Raw genomic sequence first — 16,192 nt, forward strand, 5'->3', positions numbered from 1 at the left:
TGTTATGTCATATGAGAGAAAAAGAAAATCTGTTTTGTTAAAGCACTAAAATTTTGGACTTTTTATTATATATTTACCCCATCAGCTCAAATATCTAAAGTTCTATTACCACAGTTGTTGGTAGAATCTTAATAATTTTAGAGCAATAAAAATTAGACTGTTAGTTATATGTGGGTGCAAGGAAGCTATAGACTTTCTGTGCTTGTCTTATGCTATTGAGCAGCTGATTTATAAATAAATATTTAGAATTCAATCAATTTATATAGTAGGGAAGCAAAATTTGGCATTGCAGATATAAGTAACTATCATTGGCCTTTTAAGGACTATCAATGATTTTGCTGCATTCTGGAGAAACAACTTATTCAAAAAGATTTTAAATTTATTAGTCAGCTTTGGAACTAAATTCTGACTGAATCAATGTAAAAAGTAAGTAATATTTTAGGTCCTCAGAAATATCTACAGATTGTTTATAATTTTTCAAAAATATTCTTAGATCTTGACAAATTCTGACATAATTTTGTATTCTTAGGACATAAGAGGAATATAATGAATGTGGTGGCACACTCCTATAATCCCAGTGATTCAGGGAGCCTGAGGCAAGAGGATCACAAGTTCAAGACCAACCTCAAAAACTTAGACTCTATCTAAAAAAAAAATAAATAAAGAGCACTTGTGGCCTTAGTGGTTAAACACCCCTGGCTTCTATCACCAGAACCAAAAAAAGAAAAGAAAGAAAGAAATGAAAAAGTATATATGTCTATTTCTGTTAAATTAATAAAACTCAGGCTACATTTAACTACAAATATATTGTCTTAGATTACCTCTAAAATTGTTCCTTTCCCATAATAACACTATGAAGATATTTCAGAAATTCATAAGGATTAATTACACCATAATTTTATATCTTTATGCTTTTATTGTGTGGTGCTGGGGATTTAGCCTAGGACCTTGTGCATGCTAAGCATGTGCTCCACCTCTAAACTATAACAAAACCCTATACCATAATTGTAAAAATATCCTACAGATTTCCTTAATTCAGCTCTATAGGTTGATTATAAGTGAAACTTTTCAAAATATAGATTTATATCATTGTAGGTATTGCTTTTGTAATAGGTTAAAATGACTAGGCACAATAAAAAAGAAAATTTATATTTTTGAATCACAGAGTTCTAAAACAGAGGTTTCTAATTTACATATTTTATTTCTAAGCCCTATAATTTTTCCTCTTAAACATACTCTCTTTTTATTTCCCTTTCTTGATTCCATAAAAGTTAGAGATTGCCATCTAATACAACACAACTCATAAACAACTGATATATATGGTACTTTCATTTTTATGGTATCCACATTGACAGATAAAAATTGGCAAAATTATTTCAATAATGCTTTTAACCCAATATTTTAAACTTTAATGTTATCTGAATATATATTCAATATAAAATATCTTATTAAGGAAATATTTTACATTTTTTTTTCTTCTTAAGTCTTTGCAATCCAGTGTGCACAGCACATTCGATGGTGACCAGGTGAATTTCCATTGATCAGTAGCTACATTTGACTGACAGCTAGAGTATTAGACAATCCAGTTACAGATACATGCATCACTTCCTGCTTGAACTGGTCATTGTTCCTTTTAAATGAACTCTACTATATACTCACTTTTCATGAAATAAAAGTAATGGTTTTAAAGCCTTTTCAGATCATCATGTATTTTCTTCTTTGATATTACATTAAAACTCAAGTGATAATTTCTGCAAGGTTAGGTTTGATGTAAAATCTAAAGCCACATTTAGAAACATTTTTAGTAACACTGAAAATTCATTTATCTTTATTGTAATTTGAATTTATCTTTTACTCATGAATGAGTTTTCAATGTCTTTTTCAATCATGTGGAAAATATTAGTTCAGATTTTTGTCAGAGTTTTCAAATGGGACACACTTTGTTATATAATATCAAGAAAAGAAATATTATTTACTATGATCATTGATCTCATAAGTTAATCTTTAAGTAAAGAGAAGCTGTCATTTCTTAGTGGCAGATATAAGCTTTCCAATATCCAATCTGTGCTGAAAAGCTTCAATGTTTTCATTAGCAGTAAATACTATCATTTGTTTTCTCAAAATGACGTGATTACAGCACTTACTTTTGTAAATATCTATTAAACAGGTTTAAATAGACATATTTTGTCTTTAAGTTAAGGAATTCATGGAATAAAGCATAGAAAATAAAAAAAAAAAACTATGAAAGGAAGCAAAGTGTTTTGAATCAGTAAGTCGAGTTAGTGGTGGAGTGCTAGTTTTAGCTTTATGACATAGAATCCTACTCCATCAAATAACAATGAGGATGCAGATAATATACTGGACTATTGGGAACAGATTTTCTAGGATATTGAGAGTGAACACTCGAAGAAATACAGAGTGAATGCTGGAAAATAAAAGTTCAGTTAAAATGAAACTAATCATACTACTGTGTTTCTTTTTGGCACATAAAATCAGCATGGGAAAAGGTATAGAGAAAGTAGAGAGTTGGAGTTAACTAGAGTCACAACTTTGCTAAATACGTATATCAGTAAAGGTGATGTGCTTGGCTGTCAACTTCACTGGATTAAGAGATGTTTAGATAATTGGTAAAGTGTTACTTCTAAGAGCTTCCGGTGAGGATGTTTCTGGAGAAGACTGGAGTGTTGGGTAATGAACTGAGTGGGTGAGCTGTGCTCTCACTGAAGACTGCACCACACAGTTGGTGGTTGCCCCATAGGTAACAATGTAGCACAAGAAAGAAAAACATATTCTCTTTCCTTTTGGATTTTCCTTTCTAAGTGGTCATATTTTCTCTTCTCCTTGGATATACACTCCAGGGCCTCTGACTTCTGGGAGCTCTAAGCCATCAGTCTTAAATTGCTAGCTATGTCATCAGGCTTCCCAGTTGTCAGGCTTCTGGCTTCTTAGACTGAACCATTCTACCAAGATTCCCTGGTTCAGTTTCCAGATGGATGTTGTGCAATTTTTCAGCCTTATAACTGAACCAGTCTAGTAAATCCATTAGTTCTGTTTTTTCTGGAGAACCATAAATAAAATAGAAAAAAAGGAAGCTAAATTTTTATATTAACATGTTTATTATAATTGAAAATATGCCATAAAGCTGATAAGCAAGAAAGGAGAACATTAGGAGGTCTCAATAGAAACATGATGGACAGAAAATATATTGTCAGCTAACTGGAATAAAGGTCCTAGTGGTGACAAAAGAGTGATAAATTTAGTTAGACACATTCAGCATTATAGTCAAAGAGTAAGAGGTTTGAAATGGAGATTATGGAGGTACTGGCAAAGATAACGGCTCTGAATGGTTGAAATAGGCGGGAGGGCAAAGTCATGGGAAAGAAGGCATTCAAGGAATGTGAGTTTTGATCGCTGAAAAAAATCATCATTGCATATAAAGAATGATGTTAAAAAATTAAGTTCATAGAATTGGTGGAGATAGTGAACAGTAATTCAGGAGCTAAAGTCATATATATGATGGATAATGATCCAAGGTTTGGGAGATCACGGGAAGTAGTGAGTGACAGATCATGAGAATGAAGACTGGACTCTTAGAAGGAAGATAGGGTTTAGAAGTGATGAGGTTGTACACAGAAGATCCTACTCTACCAGTGGGCAGTATGAAGACTGTGACAGACAAAAATGAAAAAGAATCAAACAAAAGCCACCACTAATAAAGCAGCAGTAAAAATGGTGCCATCTCAGGGGGGAACTAGATTTGTACTAAACAAGAAGCCTTCTTCTAAGTTTAATAACCTTCTTTTATACCAATCTTACTAAAACTTTCCAGTGGCTGCCCACTGTATTTAGGGAAAAGTACCAACATTTTTCATGTGGCTTAAGTTTTTTCCATGGACCACCTATTGTAATTTCTAGCCTTATTAATTATTCTTGTTCCTTCTCACATTCTTCTCTGCTGAGTAAATAAATTTCTGTGACTTTTTCAAACTTGTCATCTTTTATTTCCCCTTGGTTTTGGCACATATTGTGTCTGGTGCATAGAAGCCATTCCTTTTATATCTTACTTTTTTGAACTCTAGGATTATGTAATTTTGCTGAGATGGCTTTCCTGATGCTCTTAGTTTGTGTCAGAATATAATAATATATGATATGCATATTATATATGTATATAATATTATGATTTATTTGAATTTTTCCTTGTAACTATATTTTGGCATATACTAAAATTTTCATATATTATTTATAAAGTATAAATTTTAAAATAAACATAAATTTCACATTATTTATATATAAATCATATATATACTCTATTCACATTATACATATATTCTATTTATTTATATATTTTTTTGTATTTATTTTATCATATTTTGACTATACTTTGTGTAGTGATCTTATTATTTAGACTTTAAGGTACTCATTGTGCATAACTTAGAACTGTGAGAAATTAAGATTTATTATGACAAGAAGAATAATACATAAACTATGCTTTACTCCATCTTTATGTGGCTATATTCAAGAATAATTCTGATTTTTATTAGATTTATCATAGAAAAGTCCAAATAGTCCACACTTCCAACTCAGTAGCAATTGCACAGGATATGTGAATTAGTTTTAAATATATTCAATAAAAACTAGTATCAAACTATTCTTGGAAATGATCTACCACTGAACTTGTGCACAGACCAAGAGAAAGTCAGAACAATATTACTGATTACAAATTGCTACAAAACATTTTTTACTGTTTTCTAAATTACAAAAGGCTAGATGTTAAAAATGTGGATGAAAATTAATGATATTTATGTTTCAGAAACCTGTTTTAAATTATTCCTAAAAATATTCTGAGCTGAAAATACAATCTCCTGAATAGTATCGTATGCAATTTCTTTCTTTATTTCTTTTTTGGTGTCAGGAATTGAACCCAGGAGCACTTAATCACTGAGCCACCTTTCCCAATCATTTTTATATCTTATTTTGAGATAAGGTCCAAGTTGCTTAGGGCCTTTCTAAGTTGCTGAGATCATCCTAGCTCACCCTCCTAAATTCATGGGATTAAAGGAATGCACCACTTGCCCAGCTGTGTGTAATTTAAACTTCTGAAGTTTTCTCTACTTACAAGTACATCAGCTTTTCCACTCAGTCCCTTTCCATAGTTGTCAGTTGCAATAACTTGAAATTTGAAGTAAGATCTTCTCATATTATGGAAGAGCATAGCAGTCTTGATGAGTCCTGTGTATGTTTCCACCACAAACCCTTCTTTTCCCTCTTTAATTGGTGGTATTATGAGTCTGTATGCCATAGCACTATAATTACCAGTATCTTTATCAGTAGCCTAGGAGAGAGAAAAAAATAAGATTATAAATTGACAAGAAAAACTAATCTTTACTGAAGGGACTATTTATGTTTTTAAGGTTGTTGTAATAATACAATAACGTTGTCCTAAAATTCTTTTTTTTTTTCTGAATATCATGATGTGTATTTATGTACTTTGCATCCATGGTGTTGAATGGTTATTATGAGAATGATTACTGAAATGTGAATACGAAGTACATAGACAATGGAGGAAGAAATAAGTTAATTTTTTGACTGATATGCCTGATAAGTTCAACTCTGAGTTGTGATTCATAATTTGCTGAAGGGTGGGACTGGCTGGTTACCTGAAGATTGTCTTCATGTATTGGGAATACTATATGATTTTTTAAAAATCTAGCATATAGCCAGAAGGAGATCAACTTAAAAGACTGCACAAAATGTTAAAATGACAGAAAGGTAAATCTAAGTTAGAGTTTTTAACAAATAAATTTAGGAATGTATAAAATGATCTCAATAAATTAATGCTATAATCATAAATACAGAAGGTATTACTAATCCAATTTCTTTCTTAATCATTTTGTATCCTGATTTACCAGGTTTTGTTATTGGTGGCAGGTGACTTAAAAAAATCTGTTTAAGTTTCTTATCATTTAGAATTTAAAAGGATTATTCATTTGCTTAGATTTTTTTCTATTTATTTATAAATATAGCTGTGACCATAATATATAATGTTGGTTCTGTGGTTTCTAATTTTAAAAAAATTAAGAATGTCATTTTCAAAGTTATTTAAAAGTGAAATGTCCTATACTAATGAATGAATTTATTATTAATGCCAAAGCAGCCAAAAATTTAGTGGAATATTAAACTTTTAATCTCTGATTAACATAGGAATTATCCCTAGAGCAAATTATTGATAATGTAAATTTTAAGTTATAAAAACATGCCAAAAATTGTGCAAGTTGTGAGTGTACAGCTCAATAGAGTTTTACACAATATGCATTTGTCCAGCATCTGCATCAGGAGATTGAACATCACCAATGTTCAGGATGTGCTCTGAACCATTCCAGGCCTATCCACCTTCCTTTGGGAAACTGCAATCCTTTCCTTGGGTCATTGACTAGTTATGCATATTTTTTAAATCTGTATTAATGGAACCATAGAATATGCTCTATTGTATGTTTAAATACTTTCACTCAATTTTATTTTGTGAGATTCTAAGACTTTTTATTATAAAATAAATGCTGTATAACAATGAAATCACATTTAGAAAAGAAAATATGGTCACTATAAAATAATAGTGATTGTTTGGTACATTAGGCTACTATACACAGTTCCTATGATTAACTTACAGTTTCAATAAATAGGTTCACTTTGATAATATCCATAATTCATTAAATTTTGATAACTATACTATAGCCATATTTCATCTTAAAAGATTAAAGAGCTTTTTTAACATGCCTTTCTGAAAAAATAGTCATTTAATGTAAAAGTTTAGATGTAGAATTAGTCATTTTATTTCAGAAATATCTAGGAATTTTTAAAATAACTTTTCATAGTTATTTGGAGCAATTAGTAAAAAATGAGACAAAATTTCAAATCACGTTTATTAGCCTTTTTAAGTATGAAACTCTGCATATATATTATATATATAGTGCAGCAATAACCGCACTTTAACTTCTATTTTTTAAATGGACATGATACTAGAATATCCATGATTTACTTCCTGAAGATAATTGTTGAGAATAGCTGCCAGGATCATTAGCATTTTTCAAATTTCCCCCCTCTTTTTCAAGTTTACATATTTAAATACCAGTAAGGAAGAGTGAATCATGGAAATTCTAATGCATGCTGTTCTTATGAGCATTTGAGGGCATTTTCAAGTTTGAGTCAACTCAAATTATAATAAATACATGATTTAGGATCTCAACATCTAACTCTGATGGGAGTGTATAGATTATAATTATACAAAGTTAACAACAAGATGTTCTTTTCATGAAATAATGACAAGATGTAAGTTACACAATGATCCACATCAAAAATATCAATAAAAAATTTAGAACACAATTCTAAATTTGGGTTAGGATGTAAAAACCCAGTGAGAGTTTTAGTGGTGTATTGTATCATTGTACTTCCTACTTTAATTAATTTTAAATTAATTTTGTTTGTTTACTTTTGTATTGTGTTTTGGAGTGACATGGGCTCCAAAGTCATATGTGACTTTGAAACAGTTTCTAGTTTCCTTATCCAAAAAATGTAAAGAAATGCTCAAGAAATAACATTTTAATATATGTGTATCATTGTTCTCTCTTTATCTTGAAAGACCCTAGCAACCCTGAAGCCCAATTGCAAAACCATTAGGGCGTGTTGTGAAAAAAACCATTAGGGCGTGTTGTGAAAAAAACAGGATGGTTGGGAAAGAACAAAAAAACCAGGTCCCAGGGCATTCTTAGGCAAATAGGAACTGATAAGCAAGAACAGAAAAAAACAGAGTGCAAATATGTGGTTTTTCTAATGTGTTTTTCTGGGAACATATATGCTGGGTTCAAAATAACCAATAAGAAACCTGTTGCTTTACCGCGCGCGTGAAACCTGCCCCTTTATCCTATAAAAGACCTGTACCCCAAAGCCCGGTGTGCTAGTTCATCAAAGCTCCGGCTGAGGTTTTGCTGAGCACCCGCAGGCGCCTGTGTATCAATAAATTGCCTCATGTTTTTTGCAGCCAGTGTCTCGTGCGTTCTTCCTTGGACAGGGAGTCGGAGGGTCTTTCAATCTCTCTCATATATATATAGTATATATGGAGTTATGTCCAAATAAAGTGTTACTAATAATTTAAATTTTGATCATATTAGCCAAAAGATTTAATATTTTTCCATATCATGATGTTTTCCCATGAATAAAGAAATTTAACCCTTAACCATTTTAGATTTATTTATGTAGTCATGTAATCATAAGATTTTAACTCCCTTAACCAAATAACATACTAATCATTTTTTAGAGAGCTTAAAGTCTGTAAAGTTTTTTTTATAATCTTATTTTTGTTTTCTTTTCTCTCCTTTATTGTTTCTATATCACTTTTGAATCAAAATTGCAAAACCTCTTGCTCAAATAAAATCCAAACACTTATCTAAAATGTTCACCCTCCATCCTTGTTATTGAATAGGAGTATTGGTATCTAGCTCTCAGTTTCTCCTTTCCACTTTTAATTCTCATTTCTTTAATAACCTCAGTGTTCATATAGATAACACATCTAGCAAATCATCTTCAAATCTGAGGTATCCTCTCAATTTCATAGTAATTGTGATCTTGTGCCTCATGCTGAAATTGTTTGCAGGGAAATATGCCATCTCTGGACACTTAAACACCAAGTTATAAATTTGTGACCCCAATTTCCATCATCATGTTCAATTCAGCCTTCTTTATTGTCACTACATTTTGAGTCCCACATCTTTGCATCCATTGCATGAGAGTTCATGTTCCTTTCTGCTCCATCCTAGAAGTTACAGCTGGTTAAACAGTTCTCATAATTTTATCCTTCCACAAAACCAGGACCTTTATTCTCTTAGATCAATCTTATATCAATTTATTCTTGGTGACTGAAGAGTGAAAAGATTAAATAATCAGGCAGACTATTAGTGCTGCTATAGCTCCAAAAAATCTGAAGTCAACTGCGCCTTTCTTCTATTTAGAAAATCTTTGTTATATCTATTTGTGGTAACTCTCCCTCCCGCCCCCGCCCAATCCTAAAATTCACACTTTTCTTTTTTTGGTACTGGTGGTTGAACCCAGGGACACTTTACTGAGTCACATCCCTGCCCCTTTTATTAATTTTTTTTTAATACAAGATCCTGCTGAGTTGATGAGACTGGCCTTAAACTTGCAATCTTCCTGCCACAGGCTCTGTAGTCACTGTGATTACAGGGTTGCACCACGACAGTTGGCCCTTTTCTTTAATTTTTCTTTCAGTCTCCTCTGGAGATGAGGAAGTTCTAATTTACATAAAAATTGAGGATATTAAGTGTGAAATTTCTTAAATTCTTATCATTTAACTAAAAAACCCTACATCTGTACTTACTCCCACTGCTTTCTTCAAATCCCAGAGAAAGAGCTGACACTCCTCTCCTGCTAAAGGCACTTAGGCCTTGATCTGACTCACTCCTAACATATGATGCTCTATTTATCTTTGTCCTTTTAACATTTTACTCAGAAGATTATAAAAACACATGATGCCTTTTCTCATTAAAACAAAATGAAACTACTCTGTACCCTTTTCTGATGATATCCCTACAACTTTTATATCTATTTTGCACTGTTCAGTTTCTCAGAAAATCTCTCTACAATCACTATCTCCAATTCCTTTACTTAATGACCATTTTTTTTTAAAAAAAGCAGCCAGACCTCTGCCTCTCCCCACTACTGAAGGCAGTCCTTGAATCTGCTTACTCTCAGATCAACCAGTCTTGTGCTGTTTTACAGTATATGTATAACATTGCTGCTGCTGTTTCTGTCAACATTTATTGGAAATTTAATTTGCCAAGTATCATGTAAAAACTCTACATGCATTATATCATTATCTATTACATCCTTTCCTTTGAGTAGGTTCTATTGCAACTATTTTACAGGTAGAAGCACAGAAGGATTAGTAAATTGCTCATAATCACCCAAATGGCTTGTAGTTTCCTTGGGTAGGTCTCATTGTAAACTACTATATTTGTCAGACTTAATACCAAGAATAAAAGTTCAGTGAAAATAGTATCAAATGCTTAATAAACTATTCTAAGAATTCTTCCTAGATTAAATAAGGAGATGATAAGAAAACAATAAATATGCAGATCAAAAACCAAGTGCTATAGATTGAATGCTTATGTTCCCCCAAAATTCATATGTTGGATTCTCATCCCAATATGATAATGTAAAAGGGGTCTACTGTGTGCTTTGAATATAGCCCTTGCTGCTCTGCTACTGCAATTTATTTTTTAAATGGACATGTTTCTTTCTCTTCATCTCTCTTGACTCCTTCCTAATCTTTTCCCCTCCCTAATCTCAGGGGAAACATAATTACCTTTCTTCCCCATCCTAGACCAAGTTATCTGTCCTTGAGTACACACCCACCAAAGGAACAAAGTAATCCAGTCTTTGGGGAAGGTACCAGAAGATCTCAGAAATGACTTCAAATTAACAACTGAATACAATGCCAACAGAGAACACATGGAATGTAGCCTTTGAATCAGCTCTTTAAAAGCCTCCTGTTCCTGCTGATGGGCAGAATCACAGCTTCTGGGAAAGGAGGCCCCTGTGTTTCTCCTTTGCTAGAAAGCAATACACTTTCTTTTTCCTTCTTCTCAAAACTGTGTCCTTGTTATTAGATTGGTATTTGGGACAAGGATCGAGCTTTTACCAACAATGTTGTTAAGTGGTTGGCTCTTTTGGAGGTGCTTAGGATATGAGCGAAGAGCTCACATGAATGGTATTAGTAGAGTTTAATCACCCATAGAGTTTCTTACCTACTTTTCCATGCAATGACAAAGCAGAAAGACAACCCTATGAACCAGGAAGGCAGCTCTCACCAGGCACTGAATCTGTTGATATCTTAATCTTAAACTTCCTTACCTCTTAAGTCATGAGAAATTAATTAATATGGTATATTATCCACTTAGCCTATGATATTCTGATATGGCAGCCAGCATGTACAAATGAATGAAGGAATACAGTAATCTTAATATTGATGGTGGCTTTTACTTACTTGATTTTTTTTAATGAATTGGATGAACTAGAAGTTGATGAACTAGAACTAGTCTTGAAGAGGACCAAGTTGTAATACTGGAAATAAATCAAATAAGATGCACTACCCAGAAAACTAAATTCATCTCTTTTCCTAACTACTGCTGCTATCATCACCAAACAATTGCAAAGATAGTGGTCTGGCTGAAATTGTCACATTGTGTACAGTGAGAACAAAATTTCCTTGAGATTTCATTATCTGAGTCTAAAGCCTTTAATCACAATAATGAATTTGCCTAACCCAAGAAAAAAATCATAATATTCTGAGTTTTAAAGTCCAAAGTTTCTGTGTACTATCTACTATAGTCAGCATTTTTGTTGCTCTGAAGAAAAAAAAAAAAACGAGAATAACTATTTTCGAGGAAGAAAAGTTTATCTGGGGCTCATGATTTCAGAGGCTTTAGTCCATAGATGGCCAATTCCATTGCTCTGGGCCAGAGATGAGTTAGAACATCATGGCAGAAGAGTGTGGTGGAAGAAAGTGCATCAGGACATGGCTATCCATAAGCAGAGAGAAAGACTGCCCTTACCAAGGACAAAATATATACCCTGAAGGCATGCCTCCATTAACTTATCTCCTCTAGATATATCCTATGTGCCTTTGGTTAGGACTCAGTTAATCCCTACTAGAGGATTAATGCATTGATTAAGTTAAGGCTCTCATAACCCAATCATCTCACCTCTAAACTTTCTTGCACTGTCTCACACATGAGCTTTTTGGGGATGGCTCATAACTAAATCATAGCACTACCTGAATGAATGAACAAACCACATTCAGAATTTAAGAAAAATGATCTTTGAATGACAATAGCCCAGTCACTGATAGTAAAAGTACTTTAAAAATAAACATTAGACATAGAGTATGAAGTAAATAAATTTAATATGTTTCAGTAAATTTAATAACCATCTTAAAAACACGAATAAATAATGGAAATAGTTGAGAAGCTAGAAGTGTCTTTTAGAAATTAAAAATAATATATTTTGAGTTAAAAATTCATAAATTGGGATTATTAGCAGATTAGGAAGATCTGACTAAGGAATTAGTAAACTGAATCATAGAGCAAAGAAATTATCCAGAGCCCCCAAAATGAAAACTCATTTAAAGTATTTTAGATATGGAATTGAAGTGAGCAAGTTTGACAAACATCTGATCATAATGTCAAAAATAGAGATAAGAAAACAAACAGAATTTTCCAGGACTATATTAAAAACAGCTACCTACAGATTTAAGAATGTAATAACCTTTAGGTAGAGCAAACAACTCACACCTAGAAACCATATAACATATAGAAAATATAGAACATCATATACCACACCCAAGCCCCAAAGTGAAGTTTCCAAGGGTTTTAGAAGTAGCTTGATAGGTTGACTTTTCCACAGCAACATTTAAGGAAGATGATATGAAAAAAAATATATCTTCAACCTTCAGAGAGAAAATAACTATAAATTTAAAATTATAATGAAAATGACTTTAAAGAACAAGGGTAAAATGAACAAATTTTTACACATTTAAAGAGTTTGTTATGAAAATATACACATGGAAAGGTCTCAATTGTTTATCTGAAATGAAAGGAATGTGATTCCAGATGGAAGAGTTAAGATTTAGAAAAAAATTGTAAAAGCAAAGGAAGTGGTATATCTGTGTAAAAATGGTCACTATAGTACAATAATTATACTATTGTGTGTGGTCAAAAAATAAAATATTCAAATGCAATAATGGGTAAATAGGAAAGTGAGTAACTAGACTTGAATGTTCTAACACTCTTAAAGATACTCAGGATAACAGGGACATCGATATTATTAGGTACAACATTTATGTTAATATTTCTAGGTACCCCTTACTTACTGGGAATAGAGTGTAAAGCCTTGAAACATACAAGGGAAACATGGAGTAAGAAAAAAATAAATTGCAAAATAATATTTTAAAGAGGAGAGAAAAAGAGATATAGGACAAATGATAAAAGAAAATCAAAATAAAATGATAGGGCATAAGATCTACTTATTATGTCTATATTTACAAAAAATGTATCAATCCTCCCGTTAATGACTAGGTTAATCATACTAGATAGTCTATACTCTATAATAAAATACTATCCCTAAAAAAGAAAAGATATTAGATATATATAAAGCAAAATTCATTTATATTTTTATTTAGGATTAATTAATTTTCAGAAAAAATTTTACTTCTTTGACTCTCAGAGAAAATAAAAATGTTACCTATAATGTCATCAGTGAATAAACTTAGGCATGAATAGAGCAAACAGCCATATTTTTAAAAAAATATTATGGACCATTATGAATATAACCACATTGCTTTATTAAAATTGGGGAAAATTTATAGAGATAGTCTAGTAAAAGCATAAATAAATAAATATAATAAATCTCTTCTATCAATTTTTAGATAGTGATAAAGGAGCAATTAACAAGATTGGCTAAATTCATGCTTAAAAATTAAAACTGACTCATCAGGGAAACCAGATGAGTCAAATTTACTAAAGAATCAATGTCATTTTATTTATTACATAAGTTTCTTTATAATAAAATAATTAATACTGGGCTCATTAATATCTGGGAGAGGAAACCCCAGAATATTTGATTCACTGACTTTTATGAGTTCCTCCTGGTTAATAAAATCAGAAAAGTTATGTCTAGAGTTGTTTAAAAAGAATAAAAACCAAAAATGAATATTATAATTATATGTGCTGTAATTATATTTTTAAATGAAAACATATATACAGGCAACCATTTATGAGTTGCTAAGAACTCATCTGGAAATTTTAATGCATACAGGTGCCCAACATTAAGAGGAAATCACCGAATGAATAATTGCCTCTATCATATAGAGGAGTAGGTGAGACCATTAATTTTTTAACAGCCTAAGTAACTGTTCTCCTCTGTTGCCTAAATGAATACTACAGATGCAGAAATATTAGTGAAATAATTAGTGATGTCCTAAGAACTTCCAAATCCATTTAAACCCAATAATGCTAACGTTAGCTTCTCAATTAGACCCATTTTTAACAGCACTGAAGTTTCACTTTTCTTCAGACAGAATGAAAATGTTTTAGAATGTAGGGGCAAAAGTGTTTAGACCTCAGACTTCCACCAACTAATGTCTGTACATCAAGCTGCGTTTGCAAGGAGCAAAAAGAAAAGAGCTCGTTAGCTTCTAAGAGCTACTTAAGCTTTACACTCATTTTTTGAAATCACAAAGATACTTTCATTTTAAAGCCTTTAATGATAATATGCCTAGTCTATGAAAAAATATGAGTAAGGAAATATCAAGTAGATTTATCTATGTATAAGGTTACTCAAGATTTCTGCTAAAACAAAAGAAGAGATGAAATAAAATAAAAAACTCCAGAGTTTGATTTTGCTTAAGAATGTCAGGAAGGTTACCCCCCACGCAATATTTATACTTCTTAATTTCAGTATATCCATTTACAATTTGTAGAGTTAAGTAAAAGTCTAGTATAATTCTGAGGTATTCTAAAAAGTAAAATACAAGTCAGAGTAGAAACAAAGGTATGTACAATTTGAATTACAGATTCTTACAGGGCTATTTATTTATGGAGTTTATCAAAATTTAAACAGTGATGCCAAAAATCACAGGACAACATGTGTTTGAAGATTAAAAAAACTGAGCTAAAGAAAAGCAAAATGTTTGTTTTTTTAAAAAAATATATGCATACTGCAATATTCTATATTATATAGGCAGTGGCAGTCTAAAATAGGGAAGACCTGCATTTATATAATAATGCAGACATTTTAAAGTTTTCCTTTGCTTCCTTGTATAGTATTTTGGAAAATAAATATTAGCTAATTAATTATGTTTTTGTTTCCTTCATTATAGCTAATATGAAGACTAATTGTAATTTCCTCCAAGATGCTTTCCAATGTACTCTAAAATCTCTTGTTCTAATTTTCAGTTATATCAAAATATAAATTGTGCTGCATTCAATGGATGTATTAACAAAAAAAAATCACACTTTGAGCCCTCTGTGAGAGAGGAGACTAGTTTGAATGTAAATTTTGAATTACAAAATGTATATTTTTATTGAAAGCTTTGTCTTTCAACTCTGTAGGCAAACTGTACTATTTGCCATAAATTCATAGTTATACATCCATCTTTTGGCATTCAAAGCAAGTTAAATAATATACTCATTATTTTCTATTCTCTGCTTCATAGTTACATTAAGTTCAATCAATGTAAACCAAATTCAGTTTCTCCTCTATCCTGCAATGTCCTCTTCTGTCTACCATAATTTCTCCTCTTTCTATATTTTCTTTACCTAGGAAGAGGATCACCCTCTCAGGATGAAACTGAACTAAAAATTTCAGCATTCTCTTCATCTGTTTAATCTCACCTCATCAGCAAACTTTCAGCCTTCTAACTCTACAATATCTCTCACTTCTATTAACTTTCTACCAAGTTTACACTGCCCAATTCTAGATCTTCCTGTGTTTCACTAGCAATAGCTTAAAAAATCGAGAGCTCCAATCTTCTAGAAAATTAATGCAAAGACAATCTCAGGCCAGTTTACTATTTCAAATTCTTGCCCTACATTTACTGTATACATATTTCTCCAAAACTACATGATTTATTATACTTTTTCTAACAATCTATTTTCTTTTAAATTTCCAATCCTTGAACACACAGTTTCTTCTACCTTTATAATGAAATATCCCTTCTGTACTAGGCCAAAAGATGTTTGCTCCTGGATATAATATGGAGTAAACATACTTACACACATACACACAAAGAAAATATATACAGTGTTGAATAAAGCAATCAAACCTCAGCTCAAATAACCACTTGAAGGTTTCACTGAAGGCTGCTCCCACTTTCATGTTTCAAGTGGTATTTTTTTTTTGTACATAATTCTTACTACAACATTTTCCATAACGTTTTAAAATTATGTCTTTATTATATATCAGATTTTTTTTTCATGTTTTTGACTCTAGTATTTAGTCCAGTAAATGGTTAAATATTAATTGACTTAAATGTCTACAGATGAAAATCAAAGTGTTTTAAATATTAATATTGAAATTTGACAGATGTGTGCTCATTTCTATGAATTAATAGTCATACAAATTTGGG

The 16,192-nt window shown here is 31.6% G+C and overlaps 1 protein-coding gene across 16 annotated transcripts in view; it reads right to left on the reverse strand.

Moving 5' to 3' along the window:
• Pcdh15 (protocadherin related 15) overlaps positions 1-16,192 on the reverse strand; it is a 702,462-nt gene that overhangs the window by 49,895 nt on the left and 636,375 nt on the right. For all 16 annotated transcript variants that reach the window (XM_076835193.1, XM_076835192.1, XM_076835191.1 and 13 more), the window contains one exon: positions 5,117-5,332. In XM_076835193.1, coding sequence (XP_076691308.1) covers positions 5,117-5,332 — 216 coding nt within the window. The remainder of the gene's footprint in view (positions 1-5,116; positions 5,333-16,192) is intronic.

This window comes from Callospermophilus lateralis, chromosome 15 (genome assembly GCF_048772815.1).
Source record: "Callospermophilus lateralis isolate mCalLat2 chromosome 15, mCalLat2.hap1, whole genome shotgun sequence".
NCBI lineage: Eukaryota > Metazoa > Chordata > Mammalia > Rodentia > Sciuridae > Callospermophilus > Callospermophilus lateralis.